At 42.8% G+C, this 16,495-nt stretch overlaps 1 protein-coding gene and 1 non-coding gene across 2 annotated transcripts; both read left to right on the forward strand.

The window, feature by feature from the left end:
* The first annotated feature begins 547 nt into the window (after window positions 1-547).
* polr3b (polymerase (RNA) III (DNA directed) polypeptide B) lies at window positions 548-14,595 on the forward strand. Its single transcript, XM_085914585.1, has 28 exons — window positions 548-744; window positions 1,110-1,142; window positions 1,282-1,338; window positions 1,481-1,545; window positions 1,630-1,705; window positions 2,248-2,348; window positions 2,597-2,688; window positions 2,806-2,923; window positions 3,107-3,215; window positions 4,134-4,256; window positions 4,949-5,065; window positions 5,130-5,264; window positions 6,022-6,183; window positions 6,307-6,507; window positions 6,596-6,758; window positions 7,811-7,964; window positions 8,036-8,110; window positions 8,191-8,289; window positions 8,380-8,507; window positions 9,532-9,741; window positions 9,808-9,966; window positions 10,046-10,163; window positions 10,287-10,429; window positions 12,340-12,443; window positions 13,554-13,720; window positions 13,826-13,939; window positions 14,008-14,181; window positions 14,315-14,595. The coding sequence occupies exons 1-28, from the start codon at window positions 673-675 to the stop codon at window positions 14,439-14,441; spliced, it is 3,396 nt and encodes a 1,131-aa protein (XP_085770711.1). The 5' UTR covers window positions 548-672; the 3' UTR covers window positions 14,442-14,595.
* On the forward strand, window positions 2,021-2,092 carry trnap-agg (transfer RNA proline (anticodon AGG)). The gene has a single exon. It is a non-coding gene; the product is annotated as a tRNA-Pro (tRNA).
* Window positions 14,596-16,495: the final 1,900 nt, after the last annotated feature.

The raw sequence follows: 16,495 nt of genomic DNA on the forward strand, positions 1-16,495 counted from the left end.
CCCAAGGTGATATGTAAGAATAAAAATTGTAACAACTTGGTAGTTAACCTTTATAATGCATTCTCATTTGATTGTTTTAATATCTTTATTTTACCCATCAAGACTTGGAACTGCAACACAAATATTGATATCAGGGTCAATATTGTACTTTACTATTATACTTCTTTGTGCAAATTGCATAAATATTTCTGTCATTGGACCACATTTACTGCCAACACGCATAACAGTCTATGTATTTATTATTTTTAAAATTAGATGTATCATTTATATAAGATAATAGTTTTAAATGTATCTCTTTGAACTTGCAATTTGCCAAATGTTCTTTGGATTCCGAGCCACACGGAAGTCTGACAGTGGAACACAGGGTTAGGGGCTGTAAAACTAAATGGCACAATATTGACTTTTATTGCTGTATTATTTTCCAGAGCAAAGTTTGAAGTTATTCACTGAAATGACGGTGTGTTATTTTCGAATCATTTTCCATATTTTCTTTTACCGGTATATAAAGCCACGGAACGCGTTCTATATTTCCCCACCTGGACGGAGGTATTAAAATGAAACACACAATCGGCGGCACGCTGCAGGGACTTCCGGCAGCAAGTCAACACTAACAAAATGGTTAAGAATATAAAATAAACAGTCATAATATTTTTTAAGAGACTTGAAATCAGGATGGAGATGCTTGGGGGCGAGTTTTGTAGCATGTCCCAGCAGGAACTGGCGGCTCCTGTCAACACTATCGAGGTAAGCCGAAAGACGCCGGCTGTGTTGTTGACACCACGAGTTGGTGGGATAGCGATGGGGTCAAGTCTTTTTGTCTTCGGCAAGTCATGTCAAATCCTGTGAATAGTCAATTTAAGTCTCAATTGAATTCATTTTATGAATGCGGTTTCACCTGAACGATCTTAAGTCTTCATAGAAAAGACCAATAACCAAACTTGAGCACTTGTGTCAATCAAAACTTGTTTGACACTTCATCTTGTTTAGAAAAGAAAACAAAAAACTCTTAGCACGCCGACATGACACGAAAAAGCTGTCTGTTAAATATGAGTGTGTGTTTCATTATACAACTTGTTTTATGTGGCGTTCATGTCTGTTAAATCCAACAGGAAAAATGGAAGCTGTTGCCTGCCTTCTTAAAGGTAAACACAAAGTCTACTTTTAATAAACTGTATTTAAATGCACCTATATGCTCAACAAATAGCCATATTGCAACTTCTCTTAATCACAATAAGATGACACATTTAAAATCAAAGAATTTTTATGACATTTGTTTTGAAGGTAAAAGGCTTGGTGAAGCAGCACATCGACTCGTTCAACTATTTCATCAACGTGGAGGTAAAACCCAAGCCAGCTACTTGCGTCTTTGTTTGTATGTCTACATATGTGTGAGTGAAAATATTTATCTGTGTATGTCTATCCATCTGAGAGTCAGATTTTTGTTTTTGTGTGTGTACAATTTCATCTAACCACTCCACAGATCAAGAAAATCATGAGTGCTAATGAGAAGATAACAAGTGACGCAGACCCGATGTGGTACATCAAGTAAGTCACCTGACTGCAGAATGACTAACATTCATTCATACACGATTCATCTGTGCTCCATTGAATATCCTTTTATTCTTGAAGGTACCTCAATATCTACATTGGCATGCCTGATGTAGAAGAGAGCTTCAACGTGACCCGGCCAGTCTCCCCTCATGAGGTGAGACGATTACCTTATAAGAGTTAACCCACAATCGTCAAATATTGTATATTTTTGGATACTGGTATTAAAAATGCTGATATTTGTCGTGTTTATTCATTAGCTGTGAGATTTTCCTTTAAGATTGGTGTATGAATAGTTGTAGAAATCAGTATTGGACAACCCTGAAAAGAAAAATAAATTCCGTGTTAATGCTTTGATGAAGCAACCTGCATTTTCAATGTATGGTCGATAGGGGCGCTGTTGCTCAAAGTTTGTATGAAGTTGTGCCACATCACCACTTCTTGAAGACTTCTGTCTAGCTGTAGAACATGTGGCTCGTTGGTCTAGGGGTATGATTCTCGCTTAGGGTGCGAGAGGTCCCGGGTTCAAATCCCGGACGAGCCCTCTCTTTTACTTTTTTCCTGTTGTATGAAATAACGTTTCATTTTGTTAGGTAGCACTACCATGTTTTAACTAAATAAACTATACTTATTTGAACATTTGATGTATCTTTATGCAAGTCTTCTCTTTTTTTTTTTTTTTTCCTTTCTTTCCACTAGTGTCGTCTCCGAGACATGACCTACTCGGCACCCATCACCGTGGACATCGAGTACACGCGTGGCAGTCAGAGAATCATTCGCAATGCTCTGCCCATTGGAAGGTACTGCTAAAGTTTAGTAAGGGATTTCAAACTTGTTTTTAATATGGGGCCACGTTTTAGTTGTCTTCAGGGAAGCAGTGAGAGAGGAGTGTCGAAGTACCTTTTAATTAGTTATTAATTGCAAATGCATCATCGTAAATCTTTCATCCGCAGTTTGTCAATAATGTCTTAATGGTTCAGCCTCAGAAAAGTCTGAACAAATCCATTTTCAGTCAATTGGACTTCTCCTTTTCAATGTGTTTTGTCAGGATGCCCATCATGCTACGAAGCTCCAACTGTGTCCTCACAGGGAAATCACCCTTGGAATTCTCCAAACTCAATGAATGTCCCCTTGATCCAGGTACCTAGTGTGATTTGAATTCTTTTCAACAATGTTCATTGTTTTCAAATATGCCAGTGTTTATCCACACCAATGCCTTGTTTAATCTTTTTGTTTTTATGATTTTTGACAATGTAGGTGGCTATTTCATCGTAAAAGGTCAAGAGAAAGTCATTCTGATCCAGGAGCAGCTTTCCAAGAACAGGATAATTGTAGAGCAGGACAGGAAAGGTGCGGTGGGAGCCTCTGTTACCAGGTAGAGACAACCAGCAGAAAGCATCTCTACATGCAGAAAACATAAACCAAAATGTTTTCTTCAGCTTCAGGACAAGATTAATGTATTTCTCTATTAAGGTTATATTATTAAGTGAATTGTGTGTCGATCAACTAAAGTTGTATTAGTTTACCTGAAGTTGGTCTTCTCTTTTCTCTATTCCAGCTCCACCCACGAAAAGAAAAGCAGAACAAACATGATTGTAAAACAAGGACGATTCTACCTCAAGCACAACACGCTGACAGAGGATGCACCCATCGCCATTATATTTAAGGTACGTGTTGTAAGGCGTCCACCAGGGGACGCTGCAAGTTAATATATTCATACCTTGTATCCCACTTGGGTCACCTTTCAAACAAGTACTGACCCGCCATCACAATGTAAAGTTGAGTCAACATTTGAGTGTATTTCAAGTGAGGCCACGTCATGCAACAAAAGTTGGAAATGTATTCAAATTTTTGACATAGGTTGAAACAAAGACTGGTAATAGAACTACTGGTTCAAATCCCAGACTCGCACAAAGTGAAAAAGTGACTTGGAAATATAATGAATTTTTTTTTTACCATCACTTCCATAAAATAAGACATTTCTGGATTGGAACCCAAACCTTAAAAGAGTAACATCCTAACCACCAACTCACTACACCCGCACCCTGTCTGACTTCATTCCGTGAAAATGTCAGTCAGCCAGCTGGCGTCATTATTAACTTCTCTGCCCGCCGAGAACAAATCTCACGTCGATCGTGAGCGTCGACTACCTTCCAAGCAGGGGTCGTTAGCTGTTAGCACGTTTGTGCGCTCGCTTTATTTGCATGTGCTTGTCTCCAGTCCCGCCTGGGACGCTTGCACAAAACGCATCCAAGTGCGGGACGAGGGCGAAGGTTCCCACAGACTTCTATTTCCATAAGCAAATGTCACAGACAACTCCTGTGACTCCTTGTGTGCTTATGCACACACACACACGCCGCTTCATTTTCTTTCTGCTCTCATTGTGTGAGTCTATGATGGCTACTGTGTGTTCACCTCCACACTGAGGTCTTGTCTACACAACTCCTTTTGTTTCATTTCCACGTAATTCTTACTGGTGTTTCAGATACTTTAAAAAAAAAAAAGTGAAACAGAGGAGTTCGAATCGGCTTGTAGAAATGATGCTGGCCATTGATTAACACAAGTTGTGGGTGTCTTCCCTACAGGGAATGGGTGTGGAGAGTGACCAGGAGATCGTACAGATGATCGGGACAGAGGAGCACGTCATGGCCAGCTTTGCTCCAAGCCTGGAGGAGTGTCAGAAAGCCCAGATTTTTACACAGACGCAGGTAGCTCATTTGCTGACAAATAAGATGAGTTTGACCATTTTGAAATTATTAGTCTCGGTATGCTATCATAATATATTTTATAGACTATTTTCACAATCATGCTCTGATGAGACCACTTTTAAAGTTTTTAAAAGATAATAATGACAGACTGACTTGAGTGATGTCAGAATAAGATGTCTTCTAAAGAGCAGGATGCCGCCTCTTGACAGGAGACCTTTGCCTTTCTTTGTCACATCCAGCCTGTTAAGTCATGTTTTCTTTTTTTTTTTCTTTTTTTTTTTTTTTTTTTTACTCTATGAATACAACTTGTTTTTTTGTCATTAAGACGAGCCGCCCGGTGCACTGATGAGGAGTCATTTGCGTCCTAGCAACCGGCGGCTGCTGCGCTCCTGTTTCTTCCTCCCTCATGTCTTTTCAGCGTGTTCACTGGGTCATTGTACGCAGGACAATGAGTCTTAAATCTATATCATTAAAGGCAGATAAGGCTAAGGAATGTACTTATCAGATTATGATGAGTAACCTACCCCAGTACGTATTCTATGATCTACCAAGCGTCCAAGTCCGATTTTGTTGAATCGTGTCATAAAAGTGGGAAAAGAACAACAACGCATGCTATATATGCTGATATATTCAAATCACAATCATAAAAATAAATAAAGTTGGTCGGAATCATTGTGCTGCGTTCTTTCCAGGCTCTGAAGTACCTTGGGAATAAAGTTCGCAGGCAGCGCATGTGGGGAGGTCCGAAGAAAACCAAAATGGAGGAAGCCAGGGAACTGCTGGCGTCGCTAATTCTCACTCATGTGCCGGTATGTAGAATAAACTAAACAGATGAGTTGGCTTGGTGATCAAATGTCATCCTTTTGTGTTCAGGTTAAAGAGTTTAACTTTCGAGCCAAGTGTATTTACCTGGCCGTGATGGTACGCAGGGTGATCCTGGCTCAAGGGGACAACAAGGTGGACGACAGAGATTATTATGGCAATAAACGTCTTGAGTTGGCGGGGCAGGTATGAATTTTGCCCAGTGTAAGATGTATCTGATTTTCAAAAAAAAAAAAAAAAATCATTGTGTTTTATACTTTCAGTCTTCATTTTAAATATGTATTTAAAGAGCGGCATTACAAGCCAGCTCTTTCGCCCTCACCTATATCTTTTGTTTCCTTTTAATAAGACTCATTATTTTTTTTCCCCTCTCCGCTTTGTTTGTCTGTTTTGTTTATTTCACCCCCGCCAACCTCGCTTGTATTGCCGCCTGCCTTTGTCAGGCGGGAGATATGCGGTGGCACCAAACTCCCAAAGCTGTGGAACGGCGGGGATTTTTTTCAGCGAGCTGACAATAGACGCGCTGCCTTGACTGGAGCGATTGAGCTAATCCGTGGGCACCGGCTCTGATAATGTCATTATTGCTGTCTTAAGGCCTTTAATTTCGCCCCCCCCCCTCTCCCAACCTAGAGCAGAAGGCGGGAGGGAGTACTTTTTCAAAAGGGGCTTACGCCAACAATCTTCTCACTCTCCAATTATGCTTCGCTGACATTCAACTAATTGGCCTGGCTGTGCAACGGAAGCTTAATTTCTTGATTAATTTCAAGGCCGTTTGTTGTGATGTTTGCGAAGGGAGGGAGACGGATGACTCGGATCCACCTTGCTGTTTTTTTTTTTCTTGAACGTATTTAACTGTAAAAGCGCACTTCACACATCATGACAGATCTGACTGTGTTTTGAGCAAAAACCGACGGTCACATACGGTGCTTTTCCTCTCTCGCAGCTTCTCTCCCTGCTCTTTGAAGATCTGTTCAAAAAGTTTAATTCGGAGTTGAAGAAAATCGCCGACCAGATCATCCCCAAACAGAGGGCGGCGCAGTTTGATGTGGTCAAGCATATGAGACAGGACCAGATCACCAATGGCATGATCAACGCCATTTCTACTGTGAGTGCGTTTGTGTGTGTAGAGTGCACAATTTTGAAATCAAAAAGTCGATTGAATGAGATTTAAAAAAAAAAAAAAAGAATTTGATTTTTGAACACCATTGAAATGTTTTTCCTATCACAGGGCAACTGGTCACTGAAGAGATTCAAGATGGACCGTCAGGGTGTGACGCAAGTATTGTCTCGCCTCTCCTACATTTCAGCTCTGGGCATGATGACCCGGATCTCCTCGCAATTCGAGAAGACTCGGAAAGTTAGCGGGCCGCGCTCCTTGCAGCCCTCGCAGTGGGGCATGCTGTGCCCCTCCGACACACCCGAAGGCGAGGTGAGCCTGCTCGTACTATTAATGACATTTCAACGGAGAAAAAAAAATCGATTTACAATCGCCACGTCATGTCGTCTGTTGGTGGTAGGCCTGCGGGCTGGTGAAGAACTTAGCCCTGATGACGCACATCACCACCGACATGGAGGATGGTCCCATCATCAAGCTGGCCTTCAACCTGGGCGTGGAGGATGTCAATTTGCTTTGTGGAGAGGAGCTCTCCTACCCCAGCGTCTTTCTCGTCTTCCTCAATGGTAAAACCTTCACACCATGAATTCAATCCCCCCCCCCCATATGTAAAATAATGTGCTTTGACTCATTAAAGGTTTTGAAACACTGTTTTAGATCCCACTAAAGCAAACGCTAATCCTCCGCGTGAGTACATAGAAGGAAATGTTCCATTTTCGTATTTGCGTCATTAATTTCACAGCAGCAGTTTACCGCGCTTTAATTACGCCATGTTTGTGTGGCCACTGATAACTGTCACATGACTTTAGCCGCTGTAGTATTTAATTAGCGACAAACAGCAGGTGCTCAAGTCCTTCAGAGTGTATTCGGTGTGTGTGCGTGCGCACTCACAAACACAACACACACACACAGTCTGCTGTGTTCTCCACTGATTCACCTGCGTGATGTGATACCGCAGAAAGAAGGTAAACTATAGCCTCCATAGTGAACCTAGCGCCAATTACAATGGACACGGCACCAAAAAGCTTTATAATCTCTTCTCAACGTACAGAATTACTTTAAAAAAATAAATGAAGGACTGCGGGGACGCTGGCGTATATGCGGCCGCTTTGCGTCCCCGTAAATATGGTAATTATTCGTTATTCTGCTGATACTCGGTTTTTAAAATGCATACAGTATAATTCTATCATTAGTTGACCACTTACTGTACTTTCCATAAATGTGTTTATGCTTGTGAAGATGAAGCATTTTTTTAAGCAACAGTGCAATATTCATATATTTTTGCTATTATTATTACTGGAGATAAGATTTTTTTTTTTTTATTGGTATATAATGTAAATGTAATCCATTGAGTGCTCCATTTTCTGTTACGTCTTCATTAGAAGAGTGGGTGTCCTAAAAACTTCGGAAACATTGAACAGTTGAATCCAAAATTTGCATTCAAATGTTCAGATATGGACAAATTGAATTCAGCTGTTTTGTAAAAGTTACTTTGTGTTCAGGGGTCATCCTCATATTCCACCCCAAAACCCAAGATCTCAAATCTTTTGTAAGTGGTGTATTTTTGGATGAGCCTCCTTCATGGAATTTTGAAGTGATTCACTGCCCTCGTCCACAGGAAACATCCTCGGCGTGATTCGAGATCATCCCAAACTCGTCAGCACCTTCAGACTGATGCGCAGGGCGGGATTCATCAACGAGTTTGTGTCCATTTCTACCAATATGGCCGACCGCTGCGTGTACATCTCATCGGATGGAGGACGCCTCTGCAGGTTGGTGCGGTCACCGATCCAATTCACCAAGAAGTTGAGATCCCAGTCTAATTGTTTGTCCCCTTCGTAAGACCGTACATTATCGTGAAAAAGGGTCAACCCATGGTGAAAAACAAACACATCGAAGATCTGTCGCAAGGCTACAGGTGACTCCAGCTACTTGTTCTTAAGATACCAGCTGTCGCTTGGACGGTCCTTGTCTGACACATTTTTTTTTTTCCTCCAGATCCTTTGAGGACTTCCTGCACGAAGGTCTGGTGGAGTACCTGGATGTCAATGAAGAAAACGACTGTCAAATCGCTCTTTACGAGCACATGATAGACAGGTGAGTGCCGGAGAAGAATTTCTTCTAGAATAACAAGAATGATGAAATTCACCAAAATGTTTTATTTCCATTTTTTTTTTTTCGCCGTAGAAAAACGACCCACTTGGAGATCGAGCCCTTTACGCTTTTGGGCGTATGCGCCGGCCTCATTCCCTACCCCCATCACAACCAGTCGCCCAGGAACACATACCAGTGCGCTATGGGCAAGCAGGCCATGGGTAAGAGAGAGAGAGAGTCGAGTCAGGAAGATATCAATCCATTCTCAAATATCCTCCCGAGAGATCCGAGCACAAGTCGAGCCTCAAAACCGGACATCTGTTTGATTGAGTGTTTTTTCCCGTGCATGCTTGCGTTGTAAGCGTATGCGCATGGACATCAAACATGGGGCGCTTGCGTAGGTTCTTCCATTGTACCGTGTGTGTGCGGAGGCCCTTTCCCTGCCAGTCAACCCGAGTGTCATTAGCAATTCATTGTGTCTGCTTCGGCCGTCTTCGGGGGGGTCGGTGTGCTCAGCTGCGAAAGAGCACCGAGTGCGCACCCGCGACTCCCTGGTAACCACAACTTCCCCAAACGGCCCCGCTACCGCTAACATTTGTAACCCCCCACTGCAACTCTTTAGCCCCCCCCCCTCCACATCTTCACAAAAAAAAAAAAAAAAAAAAAGACTGAAACTATATTTGGCCCAATATCTTTTGCCTGCGCTGTTTTGTGTGGACAAATCTATACATGTGCAAATCTGCTTGTGGCCATTATCATTGGCTCTGAGCTTGTAGCCCGATTGTCAAGTAATAGCATGTGACAAATGTCAAAGACTCCCAGGGAGGCCATTAATTATGCTATAACTCAGCCAATTCTGCCTCAGTGGCGGAGTAAAACACCACCACACACACACAAAAAAAAAAAAAAGTTCGCCATTTGGAGTTAACTGAAACGGCCATGAAAGTAGATGAGACTCTTAAAAATTTAGATTCTAACAGTGAGGTAAATCCACAATTTGGACAGTCTTAAAAAAAAAAAAAAGCTGTGAAATTTATTGTAAAACTGTTGAAAAAAAAAATGCTTAATGCTAGCACATAATTGGAAATGCTTTAGATGGGCTAAAAGAAGTTAGCATAAATGTTTTTGTAATTCGAAAGCTTTTGCATACATAAAATGGCAACACACTCACAGACATCTCCTTTCTTTTGCTCTGTGAGTACCACAAGTATTTCTGGAGCTTAGCAGTTACATTCTCGTCTCTAGGCACCATCGGCTACAACCAGAGAAACCGCATCGACACGTTGATGTACCTGCTGGCGTACCCACAAAAGCCCATGGTCAAAACCAAAACCATCGAGCTGATCGACTTCGAGAAGCTGCCGGCCGGACAGAACGCTACTGTAGCCGTGATGAGCTACAGCGGCTACGACATTGAGGACGCGTTGGTCCTCAACAAAGCATCCCTGGACAGAGGTGAGGGACACTCGGCTAGGGAACATCTACAATTCGACTTGTTTTTAACACGGATTCTCTTTACAGGCTTCGGTCGTTGTCTGGTGTACAGAAACGCAAAGTGCACGTTACGGCGTTACACCAACCAAACTTTCGACAAGGTGTTGGGCCCCATGCTTGACGCCGCCACCAAAAAGCCCATTTGGAGGCACAACATTTTGGATGCTGATGGGATCTGCTCCCCTGGTGAGTAGCTGGAGATCCAGTTGTTGTGTTTACTTTTGGCCAGTATAGTTCAATCCTTTGTTCCTATGTCGTACTGCAGGTGAGCGAGTGGAGAACAAGCAGGTGTTGGTAAACAAATCCATGCCGACCGTCACTCAGACACCACTGGAGGGCAGCACACAGCCAGGCCAGCCTCAGTACCGAGAAGTGCCCATCAGGTGAGTGTCCATCCATTTGCTTTGCTTTTTCAGGAACTGGAGCATCTCCCGGCTGACTTCAGGCGAAAGACACTGTTTTTTTTTTTGTTGCTATGAATAATAAGTTACCCTCTCGCTCGGCAGCTACAAGGGCTCCACAGACTCGTACATTGAGAAGGTGATGATCTCGTCCAATGCCGAAGACGCCTTCCTCATCAAGATTCTACTCAGGCAGACCAGGAGGCCCGAGATCGGTGACAAGTTCAGCAGTCGGCACGGACAGAAAGGTGAGCGAGTGAAACCTGTTGCACAAGATAACTCCACAGGTTGTCCGGGGGTCCCTTTCTCCTTCCTCATCCATCACGAGCTCTTTTCAATTAATTGGCTCTTTGTCCCGTGCCAGACTATGCAAATTTATTACACCCCAGCAGTATTCTGGTCTAAAAAAAAAAAAAAGTTTTTACAACCTTCATTGTTGGCCGGAACCTCCCCTATAGAGGTGCCCCTATGATGTTTTAATCAAAAAAAGCTAACTGGCGCCGTGCATAATTTACTCTCTTCATTAAGGCGGTGGCCACAGGGCGGTCAGCTCGGGACGAGACAATGTCTCCTGTCTCGCATCGTGACGGAGAGCGCGGGGTCGCCGGAGGGTTATTCCCGGTGGGGGGAGTTTGTCGAGGTGTTCGCTTACTGTCGAGAAAATGCTTAGCAGCACAAAACTAGCTTGAAGTCAAGGAGCTGTTATGTTTTGATGGAGGAATGAGTTTTTCATATTTAATTTCTTTGTGAATTTTAAGCAAGGGCTGGCTGATAATGGCCGAGCGGTAAAATGGATTTTTTTTTATTATTATTATAAAAAAAAAATATTCTTTCTTCATTTAGAGACAAAGTAAGGAAATGACATTATTCAATGCAAGTTTTGCTTTTTTTCCCTTTCCCAAAAATGCCAAACAAACTTTGCTGAACATATCCCCTTCATCTCAATGAACATTTTTGACTGTTCAACAATTTACCATCCCCCTGGCAAAATATTTAAAGTTTGGACACACTAATTATGATCAAAAGTTTCCAAAATTTGGATAAAGCTAACGAAACTATCTGTTTTTGTTTTGTAGAAAATGAATGTGAATGTCCTCCAGCTTCTCATGACTGGTCCTATAAGTCTCGGTCAGCAGAGCAGAATAAGTTAATTATTTACCGGTCACACACACATACATACACACACACACAGCTGTAGGTTGTGTGTATGTGGATGCAGTGAGAAGGAAGGGGCGGGGGGGTCCATTGTGCAAGCCGCCAGCATGGAGCTGTAAGAGCTGTGATGGAGGGCGCTGGACCCTCGCTGTTGTCTCGCCTTTCTCTGCTGATTTCATGCCTCTTTTATCATCCACTTTCACACAAAACAAACAACACCGAGCACGTCTGCCATGGGAACCGCTGCCCGCTCCTCGACGCTCACCTTCGCCACTATTTTACCCCACTTTCTGTATTATTTTTTTTTTCTTCTTCCACACGTTTACTCCCCCCCCCCCCCTCCCCGCTTCACTCCTTTGACTACGTTGGCCATCCTCCCGCTCCCATTCAGCCTGCAGCTTCCTGCTGCTGGACGACTTTCCAGTAAAACGCGCCACTTGTTGCCGGTCAACATCCTGTCGCAACATCCTGCCCGACATTAGCAGTCAGTGGTGTGGACTAAGGCGGACCAAAAAAAAAAAAAAAAGGATTTATCTTTTCTTTTTTTAAATGCACGTGCAGAGCTTTTAATATCTCCTCTCCTAACGTTCCTCCTCTGAGTAATCCCGCTCTCACTCTGGAGTTTAAGCACCTTTTCTCCATTTCCTGCTCTGCTTCTCTTTCTGTGTGCTGTGTATTTTTTTTTTTTCCATTTGCAAATGGGTCTAAAATCTGTTTGTCCTGGCCAGCCAAGAGTACCGTGGGTCCCCCCCCGCCCCTCTCCGCAAACATTTGCACTCCCACTTAAATTCTCGGCTACGGGGCTGCTTGACGAATCATAAAGGCGAAGCCCGTCTGTCCACATGAGAGCGGAAATGATCCGGCAGAAGTTCACAACAAGGAAAAGAGGAATGGAACCTCCTACAATAGAGAAATAAATACAAAAACAAAAAGTCTGGCAAAAAAAAAACAGTAAAAAAAAATCTGTCATGCTGATACTTAATAACATGTTTGTATATTTTAGGTGTCTGTGGCCTCATCGTCCCACAAGAGGACATGCCTTTCTGTGACACGGGCATTTGTCCCGACATCATCATGAACCCGCATGGCTTTCCTTCTCGAATGACGGTATGCTATTTTCAGCATCTATCGGTCCTATTGGGAATCCTCAACTGTGTTCGGTTTTGAAATTACGAACGGGGAATGTGAATCATGCAAATGTTAGTTATGACCTAACTAAACCGTGTTAGCATAGGTGAAGTGATTCATTGAAATGATACACTATTTCTATTTGTGTGTCTGTTTGTGAACAAATATGCCAAAATTACACACAACACAAAGCAAAATATTATCTCAGGATTGGAAAAACCCTTTACGGGGGCACTCGTGAGTCGAGGAATCACTGTACTTGAATTTGAGATAAAAGATAAAAAAAACTAAATTAAATTGTCATCAAATGTTTTGACATAAAACACGTGTTCAATTTGTGAGAGATTTTTTTTTTTTTAATTCAAAGCTAAATGTGTGTGTATCCCATTAGGGTTACAAAAGCCTCATTATCCCCTCCTGAGGTTATCATTGTCTCCCAGAGCTCTCGTTCTTTTGACTCGACGACAGTTTGACTGCGGCGCACAAACAGATAGCCGTTGCCGCGGCGACGGACGCCAGCCGAATGTTGCAAGTTTTATCAAACGCTTACAGAAGACGTTTTGCAGCGTCTCCGCCAGTAAAATCAGCAGTGATCTTTACTGCTCAAGTTGCCGGTGCCAGCGAGGTTGCTAACCGCCGCCGTCGCTATGGCAAGCGCTCGGCAATGTTTGGCTGCCGAGGACATCGCCCGAGGAGAGTAGGTGTTGGCCTTTTATGTGCCGGGGTCAAGGGTTGTGTGGGGGCAAACCTTAGCGAAATTGCAGAAATCAGTCATCCTCACGCTGGGGCTACACGTGTTACCTCATGCACTCATTGTGCCCTGAGAGATCAGCAGGTGTGCTTTGGGAAATGACCCAATTAACTAGTCTTCCTTTTTTTTTTTTATTTGCTAAAATATCTACAATTGACACACTCCTGATATATAGTGAAAAGAAATAGGTAATTGACACCCTCGCCCAAAATTGTTTACAATTGACAATAGATTGAGAAAGTCAAGCTCCGCCCACTACTTTAACATCGGAATATTAATAATCAAATGTCCACGACAAAAGTGACACAACGCTAATGGTCTCAAATCTTTCGTGTCAGATGGGGAAGCTCATCGAGCTGCTGGCCGGCAAGGCGGGAGTCCTGGACGGGCGCTTTCATTATGGGACCGTCTTCGGGGGCAGCAAAGTAAAGGATGTGTGCGAGGACCTGGTCCGATATGGATACAACTACCAGGGGAAGGACTACGTCACCTCGGGCATCACTGGGTAAATTGAATTTTTGTTTTTTTTAGAGCCTAACAATTTGGATTTTTTTAATTGTAGTGTCAATCATTGCTTTGATGTTTTTTTTTTTTTTTTGTATTCGCTCAGTGAGCCACTGGAGGCGTACATCTACTTTGGACCCGTTTATTACCAAAAACTGAAGCACATGGTCTTGGACAAAATGCACGGGCGAGCACGTGGTCCCCGAGCCGTTCTTACAAGGTAAGTTTTACCTCCACGCGCACCGACAAAGAACACATTTGAATTTTCCTCCCTCACTGTGTCTTAAGGCAACCGACGGAGGGCCGATCCAGAGACGGAGGTTTACGTCTGGGCGAGATGGAGCGCGATTGTCTGATCGGTTACGGCGCTAGCATGTTGCTACTAGAGCGCCTCATGATCTCCAGTGACGCCTTTGATGTGGACGTTTGTGGACAGTGTGGCCTTCTGGCTTACTCTAGCTGGTAAGATGCAGACGCAACATTTTGGCCATTTTCCAAGGCTGTCGATGTTGTGGTCCCATGTGATCCACAGGTTGGTACGGTCTTACTATCTGATTGCCTCACCCATCCTCACCCATCCTCACCTCCCACACAGGTGTCACTACTGCAAGTCGTCGTGTCACGTGTCGTCGCTGCACATCCCCTACGCTTGCAAGCTGCTCTTCCAGGAACTGCAGTCCATGAACATCATCCCTCGACTCAAGTTGTCACGCTACGAGTGACGGCGCCCGAGAAACAGGCAAAAATCTGAACTTTTTTTTTTTCTCACAATTTTTTTGGTTCTGATCATCATGGTGTGTAAATAATAAACACTTGACATTGTTTCTCGCACGCAACTCTTGCTATGGCTCATTTCACCTGAATGTTGACATAACTTTGTAGGAACTCTGTCGAATCTAAAGCGACATACTTATTAATATTACGTATGCATAAACATGTAAAAACAAGTCAATTGGATCAAATTCGGAGAAATAACAAATCAGCAAATTTAGTAAACAGATTTATATTCGGTGTGCATATCTTTAAATAACGATTTGATGGGGTCCGATACCACTCAAGGATGCAATTTTAAAACGTAAGATTTGATTCAAATCCAAACTGATTTTTAATTTTGTATTGGATTTTTGATAACATCCCAATTTTCTTTATAATGATTCAAATTTGTATTATTTTAAATGACAATATTCTCCAATTGAACTACTAAAGAACTACTCCTAATTGATGCACTTGCATATAAATAAAAAATTTAAAAAGCCGTATATAATAAAGCCAATGCAATAACATGAACCCCCCTTCCCCCTTAGTTTGAATTGAGCGTTGAAACCATGAATAAAACGACGTGTTTGTTTTGCTTATAGCTGATAAAAGCTCCTGCGACGATGTCATAACCCGCTTTTGTATCGTGCGACATTCATGTCAAGTCGACAAAATCCCTTTTTGGATGTATGATTTCCTCCCATCAAAGCCTGAATGCCACACACACACAATTGGGGGACTTTAGCAATGGGACAAAAGCCGCGGACATCCGTTTGTGAGCATGCACGTGATAAGAGGAAGGAAGGATGCACCTGTTCTTGTTAATTGGCCACAATTAATGACATCCTCCTTATCTGACTTTTGTCTGTTACGCCTTCATGTTCACTTTAAAACATCTCTTTGCTTGTGTGAGTGGATGTTGCAGCTTTCCAGTTTGCTTGTGTGTAAAAAAAAAAAAAAAAAAAGCATCCAGGGAGAAAGTCCTGCTCTCTACGTTGCGGTGAGTAATTCAGCCATAATCCTCCTTTCTCCTCCTCTTCTCCTTCTTCTCCTCCTCCTCTCCCGTGGTTCCATTCATATTCTAATCACAGCTTTCCCTTCTCCAGCTCTCAGGCACTCCATCAGAGCCCCGACCAGCCTGGGGCTTTACACTTCTACTCCCCCCTCCCCTCCGCCCCCCCTTTTCTCACTCACTTTCTCTTTGCCTCCCCCTCCTTTTGTGACTACACCCCCCCACACCGCACACACCAAAATAAGGTTGAGGTGATAAACCCCTTGACAGAAAATCAGTATTACTGCACTATTGCACGTTTTATACTTTGTTGAAATATATATGTTGAGTTGAATTAATTTGATTTTGTTAACATTTTAGTCCAAGTGGTAAGTGAAAACAAGTTCAGTCCAAAGTATAATATAATAATAATGATATAATATCAATGCAATATTGAGAAAAAAATATTGCAATTAGCTAGTTTTTCCCAATATTGTTCAGCTCTACTTGATATCCATCTTAAACTCTTACTAAGAGGCCTTAAGTGGCACTTGAAGTAGAAAAGACATGACAAGTACACCCTGGTTGTTCGACTAGTGCAGTGAATGATCAAACTAGTGAGGACAAAGCATCCTAGTGCGTGGACCTCACGCTGAACGTCAGTGATATTGCAAAAAAAAAAAAAAGTTCCATAAAGGAGTGAATTGCTAGAGTAGCGAGCGAGTGACATCATGCAACTAGCAGCACCTGCTTCGTTGTGTTTTCAAATCCAATACGTTAATTCCCGATCGTGAGGAAACATGTTTGGATACTTTGGAAGTGCGAGCTGTGTGTGGTGTGAAAGCGTATGAAATGCCATCATGGAGGATGGGGAGGCCTATCCCGACCCCACCCCTCCCAACTTTTTTTTTTTTTTTTTTTTCCTTGGGAGGGAGCTTTTCTTATTCAAAAGAGGTCCACAAAAGACTTCCAGTGAGCCTTGCCACATCCCCATCTGACTCGGGGGGCCATTCATCAGCCCCGCAAGCC

The sequence above is a fragment of the Syngnathus leptorhynchus genome, chromosome 6 (genome assembly GCF_054491065.1).
Source record: "Syngnathus leptorhynchus isolate UIUO chromosome 6, UIUO_Slep, whole genome shotgun sequence".
In the NCBI taxonomy this organism is placed as follows: Eukaryota; Metazoa; Chordata; class Actinopteri; order Syngnathiformes; family Syngnathidae; genus Syngnathus; species Syngnathus leptorhynchus.

What these genes read in the sequence shown, in the direction of transcription:
- polr3b (XM_085914585.1), top strand. Translation starts at nt 673, where the DNA reads ATGGAGATGCTTGGGGGCGAGTTTTGTAGCATGTCCCAGCAGGAACTG. An exon ending in CAAAGCATCCCTGGACAGAG is followed by an intron (nt 9,742 to 9,807) that starts GTGAGGGACACT and finishes TTCTCTTTACAG; the next exon opens with GCTTCGGTCGTTGTCTGGTG. An exon ending in CTTCTGGCTTACTCTAGCTG is followed by an intron (nt 14,182 to 14,314) that starts GTAAGATGCAGA and finishes CCTCCCACACAG; the next exon opens with GTGTCACTACTGCAAGTCGT.